This window comes from Cryptomeria japonica, chromosome 11 (genome assembly GCF_030272615.1).
Source record: "Cryptomeria japonica chromosome 11, Sugi_1.0, whole genome shotgun sequence".
NCBI classification, from domain to species: domain Eukaryota; kingdom Viridiplantae; phylum Streptophyta; class Pinopsida; order Cupressales; family Cupressaceae; genus Cryptomeria; species Cryptomeria japonica.
The window spans coordinates 231,799,929-231,815,561 of NC_081415.1; the positions used below are offsets into that span (position 1 = coordinate 231,799,929).

The window sequence follows — 15,633 nt, forward strand, 5'->3', positions numbered from 1 at the left end:
GGGTGTCCAAGAAATCATCCCTCCTAGGCCCAAGGGAAGATACCATATCCCCCTTGGCTCCATATGGCAGGTGTTAAGAATCCATCATGGAGTGGCGTACCCAGTGAGGTGTTCTATCGCCATTCCCCCTCATTGCAACAATCTTCTTTCTTAACCCCAAGAGCAGATGCTTCACCCCTCTTGGTTCCATGTGGCAGGTGTTAGGTATCCACTATGGAGTAGTGTACTTAAGAGAGAGTCCCTTATTTACCATGAATCATTTGTGATATTCCAATGAAGTTATATTTATTCAATTCATCTTATTATGACAGTCAGCTATATCTGACATAATTACCATATTACATTATATAACATAAGTGCCTTGAGTTGGATTATCATTACGTTTCCTGTTAGTGTTACTTTGGGTCAGTGTTAACCATTTACTGTCATTATTCCATTACCATCAGTTTTGTTATTCTTTATAGTATTAGCATTATATGAATTTATAGCATAACCATAATTTGTGTAAACTGAATTGCATTATGATTTCCTGAATTCATGTACAGATATATATTTATATGTTATGTCTAATAGTACTGTTATTTTAATGCTGTTTGAATAAATATAATTTGCCCTTTTAACTTAATAGTATATTAACTGTTATTAATTTGATTAAGAACATTCACTTTAATTTATATTCATTGATACACCTGTCTGGAATCCAATATATGTAATATACTGGCTGGAATATATCTTAATATGAATTCAGAAAGTCATGTAAATACGTACCTGTTACTGCACTGGCTGTTCTGTCTTATTCCCCTTCACAAACTTAGCTATTACCTTTCCCTTCTTATCCTTACCGGCAGGCTTAGGCAAATCTTCTCGTGCTTCTTTCTTATTATTATCATTGAATGATTGATACAGGCTGATTGCGTGTGCCAGCCATGTCCACAATGTCTGTTTACTCTGATCACTCCTGATCCTTTTTCCGTGTTCTCTATGTTATTAATGAATTAATGTTAACACTAAGAACAAAGATAAGTTACTGCCTGTAACTTAATAACAGTTATGTTCTGATCTTATCAAATCATGATCTCTCTGGATGCTTTGATTCCATTTCCTTTATATTTCTCAATGTGAGGGAGAGGTCACACCTCTTCATCATGTATGCCCTTTGGCAAGAGACACACCCTTTCACCACTAGCACCCTTTGAAGGAGTGCAACTCCTCATTATTTGTGCCCTTTGAAAGGGACACAAACAATCAGATCTGCACATCTGATTCCCATATTCCCCTCCCAAATGAGGTTCTCTTACTCCCCTTTATATCTCATGTTTGAGGGAGTCACAACTTTTCATTTCATGCCTTTAACTATTTATCAAACTTAACTAAATTTTAATTATTTTATTTTATATATTTTAATTTTTATTCTTTTATATTTTAATTTTATTATTAGTATTTATTATTAAATATTGTTTTCAAAATGGGGACATTACACTTATAGTGACATCTGAGCTAGATATGCTAATGCTTCAGCAGTCATTTCTTTATAATATTTGTTTCAAGGGGGAGAAGGCTGAGAAATGAAGATAATTCATTATCAACATATATAGCAGAAGTTTAACCTTGCAGAAAGATAAAATGGCTGTGTCAGCTGTCCTATAGGCTACCTTTGGCGTTGTGGATGTTAAAATTGTCCTATTCTATTCTATTATTTATCCAATGAATAAACTATAAAATCTTGCAGGCAATTCGCAGTAACATATGTAGATAGATGACCCATTTAAACAGAGACAAAAGGTACAAAAGAAATGAAAGAATGGAAGCATTACTAAATTGTGAGTATGTTGATATCTTGGAACAGGAGCAAGTTTACCTCTCAAACATGAGATAAGAGTCTGTACTGATGGTCGATATAAATCAGTTTTTGTCTACCACAGCCATTCTCCAATGTAGCAAATACAATGTGTATGCAAGATCAATCATGGGATGGCCATTTGCATTCATGTTTTCATGATGATCCATCCAACTTGGCATATGATCATCATTTGGAATTTTGGTGAGGACAAAGAGCTCACTATTGATTATATGCATTTGTACAACACCCATGACCACCAATCCATCCATACATGCCTATGATAACAAGTACCAAACTGGAATCGTACCATCTCTGCCTCATTGAATGCTGAATCATGTACTGACGTTCAAAATGCCTCCTCTCACCAAAACAAGCTTTAGGTGAACCTTACTCTTCATTCATGTGTTCATCAGGTTCTAGATGGTCTCTCTTAAGGAATCAAAATTGATAAGGGCTTATGAGAGAAACATGGACATAACTCTTAGAAACAGTTCTCTTGTATGGCAAATAATCTCATGTCTCTGATCGGCTCAACTTTACAAGTATTCCATTCTCAACCAGTGCTTTGGGTTAAGTATCTTCAGTGTTTCAGTAAGAAGACACAGCATTTGAATTCTTTGGAGAAGTCCACGTACTTCAAATATTCTTTAATCTTCCTTCAATATCCTTCATTTGCCTGGACCATCTTTGATGGCTATTTTGTGACTCCCCACTGTATACACATCTTTCCTTTAATCCATTTTGATCATTATAATTCAATTTTCTTGCAATTTCTTTAATAATTGATTTCATCTTTGCTGTTTAAAACAAGCTGCAGAATCTGCCCTAATTCTGAAAATTTGATTCCAAAGTGTAGCTTGAAGAATCCTTTCCAATAATTGGAATTTTTATGCACCAAATGGAGCATGCTATCTGTTGTGACCATTTCACACATCACCCCATTGAAATGGGGACCCCCTCTTTTGCTTCCAACAGTAGCGGTCAATTGGTCAGGTGGTTAGTTCTCAAGGTTAGGCTCCAAAGTGAAGTTTCCTTCGTCTAAGGTTTTGTAGACCTTAATAAGCTAAACATGATGTTTATAGGTTAAGAGGTGTGTAGAAGGATTGAGATCATTAATGTCGCTTAGCACTAGGTCAATTAGGGTTTGCATCAATTGTATTGAAGCATCAAGTTCTAGTGCGAAGGAAGCTTAGATGACTAAGGATGAAGTATTGAATCAAGATTTGGGAATTTGCCAAACTTAGTCTCAAAATCAGGATTGAACTTTGAATGTGAATAAGTTGCAATGGTCTCTCAATTTACCACCTTGGTGATTAACTCGCAATGTTTTTTTTAAAAAAAGTTGCTAAGGTGTCAGATTGCAATGGTGACCTAAAAATCCGACTTGAGGATCAAATTGCAATGCCCCTTTAAATTTCCGCCAAGGTAATTGCTTGCAAAGGTCATCTAGATTTTCACCAAGGTAGGTAACTTGCAATGACCCCATGAAATGCCGCCTTGACCATTGCATGCAATGGTGCCTTAATATGCCGCCTTAGGTATTAACATGCAATGACCCTTCAAATTTCCGTCATGATCTTAGCATGCAAATGACCCCTTAAATTTCCGCCTTAGTTGCATGATTGATTGAAAATCCGATTTGATGAAGAGTTGCAATGGGGTCTTAAAAAGCCGCCAATGTTGAAAGATCAAAAATTAAAAGTTTTTAATAATACAAAGTCGGCCTTCAAAGAGTAATTAAAGCTTTTTTTTGACAATGATGAAAGTCGGCCTAGGAAGGTTTAAAATGAAGAGACACACAACCTTTAGCCTCTAGCGCCTATATAAGAAGAGTGGTGACGTTCATTCTAAAGCATCAATCAAAGCAAACAATTACAATCTGCTCTGCAATTCAAAGGCAGCGAACTGCATATGACAACATTCAGATTTGAAATCAAAGAAGGGGAACTCCTACATCAGCAATTGTGAAGAAGACATCGAGTTGAAGATCAATGTTCAGATTTTCAAGGCGAATTTGAATCCTTACACATTGTGAGAGGAGTGAATTCACCTACAGTAGTGATTGTGATTGCAAAGTTGATCATTTCATTGATCGCACACTTATTTGCAAGGAAGAAGAAATCGATTTTAAGATCAACATTTAGATCTTCATCCCTGAGATCACGATTTTAAAGGACAAATTCATCCACAATCTGCAATTTTGATAGCAAGTTTGAAGGGCGAAGTTATCTATATCGGCGATTTTGATAGAAAAGTTGATCATTTCATTGATCAAACATAAATTGACAAGGAGAAGTGGAATCGATTTGAAGATCATTATTCTGATTTTTAAGAACATTTTCAGATCAGAATCTGAGTGTGATCAACCCTACATCTGCAGATAAAAGGTGAAATAAGGTCAAATCAGACCTTAACATTTGGTAGACTTTCATTTACAAGAATGCATTCCTATGCAAGAATACCTTTACAAACCCTAGGATTTGATAGATTGCTATAAAAGGATTGAAAGTTTACACTCTTTTCATTATTTTCAGGTCTGATTTTGTCTTAGAGCTGTAGCTTTCAAGTTTTGTCAAAGTTTTGTTTGCCTAAGCAAAGGTAAGATAGGGTGTTACTCAAATTGAATATCACAAACCTTTTTATCCATCATAGTTCATCCCTCATAACTTTAAGAACCATATCTATCTAGTGACAATCTTGTATTGTTTGCAGGTCAATGGCTGAAGCCAAGGCACGAGGAAACAAGAGGCAGGTCCAGATGAAGAACAAATTGAAAGATACACTCTTTGAAACCAAGCTTACTTCCAAATGGTGAAAGATTGGTGACACCAACTTTGGACACACCGACATGGAGGATTTTCGAGATCGAGTGTTTGGTAGAGGCAAGTACACTTCTTCAAAGATGGCGAAGAAGCTCACAAGGAATGGCATCGCTCACATTGCAAGTTTCCCATCAGCAGTGCAATGCAGTGAATTGGTCCTAGAATGTGCGAGACATTATAACCCGAAGAGGAGAATTGTAATAGCACCAGATGGGAGCAAGATAGCATACCTCACCGAGCTATCTATGGCGGAAGTGTTCAATGTGCCTACATATGATAAGTTAATCTACAAGAGTAAGGATAATGCACACGCACTATATTAGAGCAAGCCAAACATGTGCGATGATATTCTCAACAAGAATTGGGTCATAGAACCATGGAGTAGTACTAAGAGAGTACCCAAGAAGATGCTCCTCAAATCGGACTTCAAGGAAGGAATAGCTGAGCTCATAATGATGCTGAACAGAGTTATGGGATCCCCATAGTCTGCATCCTACGACTCTTGGATGTGGTACTACATAGAAGAAGTAATCAAAGGTGCCAACATAATCAATTGGGCTAAGATAATCAGTGATAATCTACATGAGCAGTTAACTAATGTTGAGCAAACTAAGACATTTCATATGAGCTCATACTTGATATACATTGCTGGCAAGATATGGGAAATACAAAGGTTTGAATTGTAGAGCATTTGTTGGACCATCAGAAGGACAAATGCTCTCATACGATGCATATCCACAGTTGCATTTGAATAATAGCGTTGCTCATTTCGGAAGGGTGAATGATGCATTCACCATGCACATTGTGAGGAGATTGCAAGGAGGCACTCATATCAGGCTATCCATAGAGTCAATGAACCTAATAAAGAAGTATGGATGTTGGTATACTCAAAATTCACATATTTGAGGATACAAGGGTGTTCTTCATATGCCTATCGATTACCAAGATATCCTACTGACAGGATGGTGTTGTTAGAATTGTCCAGACAATTGCTAGAATATGATACAATCAAGAAGAAAAGGAAGAAAGCAAAGACTACTTTCCCGATCTCGGTGGGAAAGTCACTTGAAACATGCCCCCCCTATTTAGCAATACAAGCAAGAAGAAGAATTACAATACTATAATCTCAAGACTCACACCTCAAGAAGCTATTTTGATCCTTATCATAACATCCGAACAGTGAATAAAGAGAGGTTTCCCCACATCATGCATATTGAGGATCATTGGGCTAATGCAATCGATGATTTCGAGATAAGAGAAAGAACATACTCAAGGTTCTCTCTCAAATTGATCAGGCAAACAAAAGTATTGCGGGTACCAGATCAGATTGAAGGAGACGAAGATGTGGTATTACCACACTACAAGAAAGAAAAGGACAAGCCCCTTTCTTCAATAGATTGGTATGCTCCTGAGGGGACTCAATTAGAAGTTGTAAATCAAATAGTGCAAGACAATACTGGGAAATGGATATTGTATCAAGCAGATAAGTTGAGAACAAGAGGCATCACTTTGACATATGATCGAATGGATAATGAAGAATCATCATCCTATCAATATGAAAATTCAGAGGAGTCCGAAGATGAAAATACAAGAAATGAAGCAAACACACAAGGAGAGAGCAATCAACAAGATATTCCTGAAAGTTCACAAGCTCAAGCAAATAAGAGGAAAAGGATGGATGATAATACAGCTCAGCAAAAGAAGCAAAGATCAGGAAATACTCCATCTACCACCAGTACTCCTTCTGGAAGAGAAGTGAATATCTTTGTAGACATGAATGTAGCATTGAAAGGGAAGAATATCTCCCAGGAAGATGGAGTACTTTATAATACCCAAAATAGGAGTGTCAATGAATCTAATGACACCAATCAGGAAGAGAAGCAAGAGGTTAATTCACCACCTTATAATGAAGAACATATCTACGATCAACAGATCAATATCAATGAAGAAGTACAAGACATGGATGTTGAGGATCAAAATCAAGGACATCATAATGACACATTCATGGCTCCCAATAGCAATCAGCAACAATCTGATTTAGAAGACTTGGATGATCAGGCACCTGAATGGCTGAAAGAAAGAATGAAGAAGAAACCGGTAACGATAGTAGATGAGGTTAGAGATTTGGATACTTTGCTTGCAACAGTGGAGCAGAATGAAGAAAAGAAGCCTAAGAAGTATTCCAGAATTGTGAAAGATGGATCCGGTTCATGACTAGTGCAAGTAGCTGTTCCTAAATATGATAAGCCCAAGGATCAAATCGCTGCAGAAGATTATGGCATAAGGGAGATAGACATTGGTCCTATCACTCGCACTCAGGTTGTCGAAGAATTTAGAGGATCAACCTCTAACATGGAAGAGCAATTGGAGATCAAGGTCAGGAAGAAGCAATTGAAAGAGGAAATCAAGCAATTGATAGATTACATCCATCGTATGTCTTCTAGACAAAAGGAAGATGCACCTCTTCCACCTCAAATACTTTCCAAAGAAACAGTTGAAGGGGCAGAAGAAACAAGGATAATAGCTCAAACCACTAAGACATGGATTGAGAACGCTTCTCAACAAGCTAGTGTCTTCACTCGTGAGTATCTACAAACATATGATAGAGTCACCACATTCTTGTGCAGAATCCAGAACATTACAGAGATATGGGATGAATTTCAGCTTATCAGAGATAAGACCATCCCGTGTTTGCAAGCATTGAAAGAAATTCCCAAACAAATGCTGATTGATGGTGGAGTGATGGATGCAAAAGCAGTCTATGACTTCAATAGATGGTATTGCATTTTGGTGATTAAGAAGGAAACATTTGATAAGACACAGGATGATTGCATCAAGATGGAGGAATCACTCAAAGCAATTCAAGAACAATTCATCATTTCAACTAGAGAAATGTTCTTGCAAGATATGCTTGATGAAGATGGTTTTAGTGTTGAGGAGCTGCATAATCAAATAAAGTCTATCTTCTTGCCAACCACAGGATTCTTAGATGCTGTTTTGATGGGAGCATGTTCATTCATGGCTTTCATGGGGATGTTTTGAAAATAGGAAATAGAATGGCAAAAAGTCTTTGTTACTTGTGTTGATGCATTGGAGGTGATCGAGTTCAAACTCGATAATTTGCCCAACCTGTTCATGGAAGAGCTCAACGCGATGATGTCCAGATTCGTTGCATTTGTTATCAGAGAGAAGGATCAAGGAAATGAGCTTCTAGAAGAAAGTTTGTTATGAGCTGCATGTGATGTTTATTTTCTCATTGGAGGAGATTTTCTCAAAGTTTGTGCCAAAACATGCCTTATTTCTATTGGTTGATTATGTAATTGGCTAGTTGGCCACAACTAACCCTAATTAGGGTTTTGATCTCAACCGTCCATTTTAGGGCAATCTTGGCCCTGTATTTCATTTTGGAGCTCTATATAAGCTGCCATTTCTTTATTTGAATGTAATGAGAGAGATTTGAACAATTGTTGCTACTTTGCTGCTAGATTAATAAAGACATTGATGTGTGGTGTTTTCTATTTAATCTTTGGAGCAAATGCATGGTTATTCATCTTCTCAATCTAAGTTTTGGAATTTTGTTTAAGTGTTAGAATTAAATGTTTAGATTGAATGATGGAATGTTGTGTATGATTTATTGTGAAACTCATAATCCATACCACTAGCCTCTTACTGATTGTAAGTGTGCCGTGCGTGGTCAACTGGGATCATTGAAAGTGCTTAAGTTCAGTTGTTGCTTAATCATGGATATGCATTTAATTGATGGTGTCTATGCTTAGTAACGATTTGAAAATCCTTGTATGCCCCTAGAAGATTGCACTAGTTTTGGTAGTTGTTGTTGCATGGCAATACTAAGATTAGTAGAGTTTCACTTGAATTGTCCTCCATCCATCTATTCTTAGGAATAGCTTAGCTTAGCATCTCTAAACCCTCATTATTTGCAATTTTTTGATAAACCTTTAGTAGTAGTAGTAAGTGAGCTTCATTGCGTATCATTGGTAAAGCATTTCGTTAAGTCTTCTCATATGTAAGGCCCCTTAGAGGAATAGCAATCACAACGACCAACTGTGCTTATCCACATGTCGTGACCCGACATTCATGAACCTTGGAGTTGCCTCAAGTGATCCTTAAGCTAATCTTCAACATTTGAGTAACTTTGTTCAAGAGAGGATAAGATACTCTTGGGTATTTTATTCTATGTGAGATCGTGTCTAAAAAAGACATCAATACTATCCAGTCCTGAAAGGGGGATGTCCTCTTTGAGTCCCCAATTCCCTGGAACATCATGGACATCATCTGGACACCTGAGGATGTGTCCGCGTGGAACATTGAGATTTAGTTGTAATTTTTTGAAAAGTTTTGTTTCTTTTTTCCATGCTAGTGAATAGTATAAAGGAGAGGTTCTTAGATTCAATGTTATTATTCCAAAATTGCATCCAAACATCTTGTTAAAATATTGTCATTAATGGCATTAAGCATCAGAAATATTGATGTCTATTATATGATCCTTATGTCTATTTGTGCTACAGCAGATCGAACAAGCAAAGTCCATCATATGATCCTTATATTTATTTATGCAACAGCAGATTGAACAAGCTAAATGATATGGCTCTGATCAAACAGGATGATAATCATTTGCCATGATATAAATAAAGAAGCAGATTGAACAGAGATAAAACAGATTGAACAGAGACAGATCAAACTAATATTCACTAGTGAAGCAAATTGATAACTAATTGTCACGATGACAACTAGAGAAGCAAATTGATAATTAAAGACTCAATTTGATAATATTTTTTAATTTGATTGAAAGCTTTGTCTTGTCTGTTTGATAAGATATGAACTTGTTAAAATTATTAGTTATGAAAAACCACGGTGATAGATATTAGTTGTGTTGAAAAGTCACGATGGAAACTGTTGTTGAAAAGTTGTGTTGAAAAGTCATGATGGAAACTGTTGTTGAAAAGTTGTGTTGAAAATTCACAGTTTAACTGTTTCCAAATGCCACGAGTTAACAAGGTGACTCTTTGGACAAAATACATTATGTTGCATAAAGTTATATATATGGATATACACAGCAGTTCGAAAAAATGGGAATAATATTGGAGACTGTTATTATCATTGATCAGGTCTGCTAATTATATCAGAACAAAAGGAAGGATGTATGGTTGCAATGGAGAATCAGTGCTGAGTTTATAGCAGAGTCAAAGACAGTCTTAATACAGATTGTTGAAGAAAAAGGATGATTATGATTATGACAGATCTATAAGCAGCATTTATAATCAGATTTTCTCAGAATTAAGTGATCAGCATATAAGGTTGATGTGGAAAGCATAACTCTTGTAAATACTAAGATGAATGTGGGGTTGGTGCCTCTACCAATTGTAAAAATCATATTTATACATAATAAAATATTTAGAGCATTTTTATTTGCCTTGTGTACTTGTATTGTTGATAAAATTAAATTCTGAAAAAGAGTGTTATGCTGATTCACCCTCGCCCCCCTTCAGTATAACTGTGGGACCAACACATCTATCAAATTAGTTTATCATCTTAATAAGTTTTGATCATTTTATTGACATCCCAATTCTTTCTAATTTTTATCAATTTCTTCTTGATCAAAACATATGTGTGGGATTCCTGCTTTTTTTTTCCTACTCACAATTTTGTTAACATGAAATAAATCATTGAATTGGTGTGCCTGGGCCTCAATAACTATTTGGATCCATGATCTGTCAACAACTTAGTTTTTATTCATCTTTAAGTCTTTTATTTATCATTTTCAAGTAGTGAATATTGTTGATTATTAGGTCCTTTTTGTTCATTTGCTTCTCTTATTCTTTGGTAGAGGCCGAAGTTTGCAGTAGCATATATTCTCAATATATCTAGTGTGTTAATTCACAGCTGTAGCCAAGGCAATGAGGCGAGTGGCAGAGGGGAAAGCTCATGCACAAGAAGAAGCGGCTGATTGGAAGAGGAAATATGAAATAGAACGGTTACGAAATTCGCTGCTAGAACAGAGAGGTGAGTTTATGGTGTATTTTGTTATTCATAAGTCCTATGAAGCTTGATGTTTACTATGGATTCTTTAAGTTATCTGTAGGTGTGTTTTGACTTTAACATGACCAGTTTATTTTAACAACCCGTTTACTAGCATGCTTAATTTGATCAGTTAGCTGGCATCATGCACCTTTCCGAAGGAGATTAAAAGCTTTGTATTTTGTAATATTTTAAGAAACCATGTCTTTATGTAAGCAAAGAAACTTCAATTTTTATTTGTTATCCTAAACATATCAATTGTACAAATACAGCTACTATTTCTCAAGTCCATACAGTTTCTTACATTTTGATACTTTATGGCAGATTCCCTGGTGAATCAATTCCAATATTTTGCTTAAATTCCAATATTTCTTTTACAGATCATTCACCAAGATGTTTTATTTTCAGATTATAGTTGAATTTTAGTGCATTCCAAAGAGTTTGGCTGGACCAGGATCTCATCCATAGCCTGTGGCACATGCCATTGTTTTGCTGGTTCTCCCTTGTCCAGCTCCAAGCAGAAAGATATCCCTTTCCTGATCGGCAGTAATTGGCATTATATGATATTTTATGAAGTATATGTTTGTTATTTTATAAATAATGAAGCAAATTTTTCATTTTGAACTGTCAAATAATTTTGGAAAAAGTTGGATAATTTTTATGAAATGGTAAATATTAGCAACTAAAATTTTCCATGGTAGTAAAGTGCTGATGATTCTTACCCTCCGTCCATCTCTTTCTTCACATTTACTTTTTGCCTTGGTGGTATATTTTTTATTATATGAACAGAAGAATGTATACTAGCATGGGGGAAATGCTGTTAGCATTTTGTTACATGCATAAATAGTGAATTTGATTTGAGTAAAGCACAAATATGGCTGCTCATGTTGATTTTTGGAGAAACAGTTCTTGTAATTAAGTTTCTCCTCAATGACACTTGTTCTGAAATGGTTGAGCTAGGAATACGTCTGAGTTTAAGTTCACTGAGCTTGGAGAAAAGAATAATATGATACATCATGGAATATAACTTGCCTCAAATTTTGCCCAATTACAAGGTTGAAGGTCAAGAATCGTGGTAACCTGGATGATAAAATAAAAATGAGAGTATGATAGAGCATATTTATTAATGTGATTTAGTTAGACAAAACAGTTGTCTAAAATAAACTTGGATTATGGATAATAATGGTTTACATAAGTTGGCATGATAGCTGTCCAAAGTGCAGCAAGAAAAGCCAAAAGAAGAAATCTTCATGGTGGCAAGTTATGAATGCCAATTTGTGGTAATTTGAAGTCATTTTCAAAGCTTTCTACTGACAGATTAATGTGAAATATGAAACTGCCTTTTAAGGGCAACCATATTAAGATTCTATGTGGAATGAAATGACATTAATAATAAATTATGTTCAAATTAAGATCATATGGGTCAGAGACATAACAAATAGCTGTGCTTATTATGGTTCTAGGTATATGTTCCATCACTGTCTTAGAGTCATAGTTATCAGGTTTGAAAAATTCAATTTGTTTAGGAGGTCAGAAAAAATCAACAATCTGGAAAAAAAGGTTAAAATCTCTACAGCAACTGAAATATCAGAAATCCAGACCAAATTAGATGAATCCAGAATATTCTGATCGAACTGGTTTTGAACTAAATCTGGCCAGATCACAACTATGGTTAGATTTATGGCCCCTATAGGATATCAATTTTTCAAGTCGTTTGGAAATCACATCATTTGGTTTCTTAGCTTTGGTTTTCAACTTTTCCCGTCTAAATAAACTTCATGGCATGTGTACTATCCTTTCTAAAATTTAAAGAGTATGATATTGTGCTTCAATTATTGTTTTCAAAAGAGAACAGTAGCATACTTCACCTACTTCAACAATCTATCATATTTGAATTTCAGTATTTCATTTCCTGCACCAAATACCTTAGTGGTAATGTTGAAAGAGATTTAGTGCCTGTAAAGATAATGAAGGAAAATTTCTCTGTACAGAGTATCTTTGGGATCTTCAGAAGCAAACAAATTGTTTATCCTAATTAACTTATAAGCATATTTTGTGAACCATTGTGCAGCATAGAAAGGCCTTGACAATTCTGCATGAATTATTTGGTACTTGATTTTGAGAGGAGTCCCTAAAGTAGTATATCCTCATTAGTTCTTTTTCAAAAGAGTCCATATGTATTAATCATATGCACTGTTTGCACCCTTCACGTACCCTTTTCAATGCTATAAATATATAACATTATCCCAGACAAGAAATATTACTGAGAGTAAATGCCCTTAAGAAAACCCTTTTCTTGTATTAAGTCTTAAGTGAGGAAAAATTGATAAAAATCACAGTCAAGTGCTAAAATATATTAAATTCACCTTAAAGCCTGTTACCACTCTAGGTTGTGCCACCCCTGATCCAAGGTGTTAGGAATTGCCCTGGTTTATTTGGTAGAACTCTGCAGTTAAGTTGAAGCGCTTCTAGTTCTAAGGACAATTGATCCTCCACATAATTCAGGGTCAACTCTTGGATTGTTTGGATCTGGGGCAGTACAACTTGTGATAACAACTTAAAAGCCTTAATTTAATATAAATGTATAAAAGCTTCTTTCACCATAAAAGCATAATTTAGCCCAAAAGATGTATTACAAGAATGCTATTAATACATTAGTTTAATAAAGGTGACTTTTTAACCATAGTTCTCTCGGTGCATTTGAATCCTCTTAGACTTGTTAAAGTGACTTATTTAAGGTGATAGAAATATTGAGTTCGGTGTTGTTAGACAAGGTGAGTTGAATTGAGAATCATTCTTCATGCCTACTTAAACCGTATTCATACTAAATATTCTTTACCTCAAATTTTCCTTAATACTTATGTTAATATATGAATATATCATACATTTCAGTTTGTGTAGAATTGCTGGCATGCGTCACAACCCGCAGTTGCAAAGTAGAATTTTACTAAGATTTTCACCATATTTTTTTTTCCTTTTAACACATCAATCGATTAGTTGTGGAAGATAATTTATAAATCAAGCTGGAACACTTTACCTATTGGTTTTGATTATCATCAATAAAACATGGTTCTTTTTCTTTTTTTCAGTTATGTTGTAGGGTTGTTTGGAAGAGTGGCAAACAAAATGAAGTAATAGTTTTAACCCTTTAAATTTGAGAAATCCCTTTTGTCATACATTCTTTGCTTTTTGTTTAACCCATAACAAACACATTTTAATACTTTTTCCCTTTAGAATTTAGCTAAAGACAAAAGGAATACCTGTACAAGTAAATATTTAAACATAAATGGACCCACAATGTTTAGTCAATCAGATTTACATAGTACAAAGAAATAAATCAGGAATCAGCAAACAAAGTTTACAAACTTAACCCTGCTTAATCTTCATAGGGCAGAGGCATTGGTCGCTTCCGGCGGGATCTGGGGATTGAATTGAGCTCAGAAAGGTGTATAACCATTGAATTATCCTTTTTGTAGCTATGAAACAATATCTCATTCCCATGGTCATTAATAAAGGAATCATTCAAACCTTTAATTTCATTCCATTCATATCCCTAAAAGTCAACGGATTACTTTTATAGAAAGATAGATAAAAATCTCAGACATTAACTACAACTGGTATGATAAATCCTTATGAGCTGCCTATACCATACATCCTTATTACATGTACATAAAATATAATAACCTGCAAATCCTGGTTAAGGTTGGCGAATGCCTATATAACATTTTAATCTTCAGTAAAGGAATAATAATACATATACCATTGATCAATGCCTTTTTACGAGATTGCATAAAGTTCATGCAGCGTGTTAAATATCAAAGGAGAGAGAGAGAGAGAGAGAGAGAGAGAGAGAGAGAGAGAGAGAGAGAGAGAGAGAGAGAGAGAGAGAGGAGTGCATTACCACCAACCACAGAGTTGCATGGCTCCCTAGTATGCAATCCCATAGGGTGGGACCCTGCCCTTCATAGATAGGGTCACAAGTGCATACCATATAATATTATTCATAAAGCAATAATACTTTTACATTTGAAATCCCTCTTCTTGTCACAAGATAAATAAGATTCACAAAATTCTTTCATATAGAGCGCTAGTGCTGACATTGCTGATAGGACCACCAAGTCACTGTCTAAAAGAATTTGCATGGGATGAATAAAGTTCGTAATCTTTCTTTTGCAATAAATTCTTAGATTCCAATTTCCTCCTTGTTTATAGAGTGGGATAATTTAAAAAGATTTGTTGAAGCCCCCATAAGTCTCACCATTCCTTCCAATTAGCCAACTATCTATACAGGATGATGAAAGAAATTGACAATGACACTTCCTCTACATGTAGTTGTTTGACCATTCTGAATAATCTTAGAAAGGCTCACATAAGCCCCTTCATTTATTCAGTTGCCCAAACAACTTGTTTTGAAGATAAATAAAGTGATTTTCAAAGCACAATGACACATCAATCACATAGAATACACAAATTTCTATCCAATGGAACTTGATTTTTTACAATGTTACAAATGTATTTAAAAGGACTTACAAATTATAATCAAAGTCTAGCATTTAAATGAAATAAATACTATAGTGGGTATGCCATCCTTTCCAAGATTCATCTAGACGGTAAAGTGATTCGATAGCAACCCACCAAGATTTTATAAACCAAGAAGTTCAGCAGTAAAAGTTCCTGTACTTCCATCATGCATATATCAGAGAATGCATATAAAAGTTCATTTAAAACTAGATAAAGAATCTCCAGTTACACATTTTAAATGCACGCCTCGAAGAATAGGCCTTCACATTTGCAATGCACAGAAACTTCAAGTATCAATATTGGTAATTCTGAAAAGAGAAACCTAATTTTTTACAGCTGTCGCAAGCTCATTATTTTCCTATGACAAGGTTGAAGTAATAAAACGAATAAATACAATGTCAACTTTCACACCAA

The 15,633-nt window shown here is 35.2% G+C and overlaps 1 protein-coding gene across 2 annotated transcripts in view; it reads left to right on the forward strand.

Moving 5' to 3' along the window:
- Positions 1-15,633, forward strand: part of LOC131063957 (probable NAD kinase 1) — a 170,075-nt gene that overhangs the window by 40,643 nt on the left and 113,799 nt on the right. For both annotated transcript variants that reach the window (XM_057997962.2, XM_057997961.2), the window contains one exon: positions 10,564-10,683. In XM_057997962.2, the coding sequence (XP_057853945.2) occupies positions 10,564-10,683 (120 nt within the window). The remainder of the gene's footprint in view (positions 1-10,563; positions 10,684-15,633) is intronic.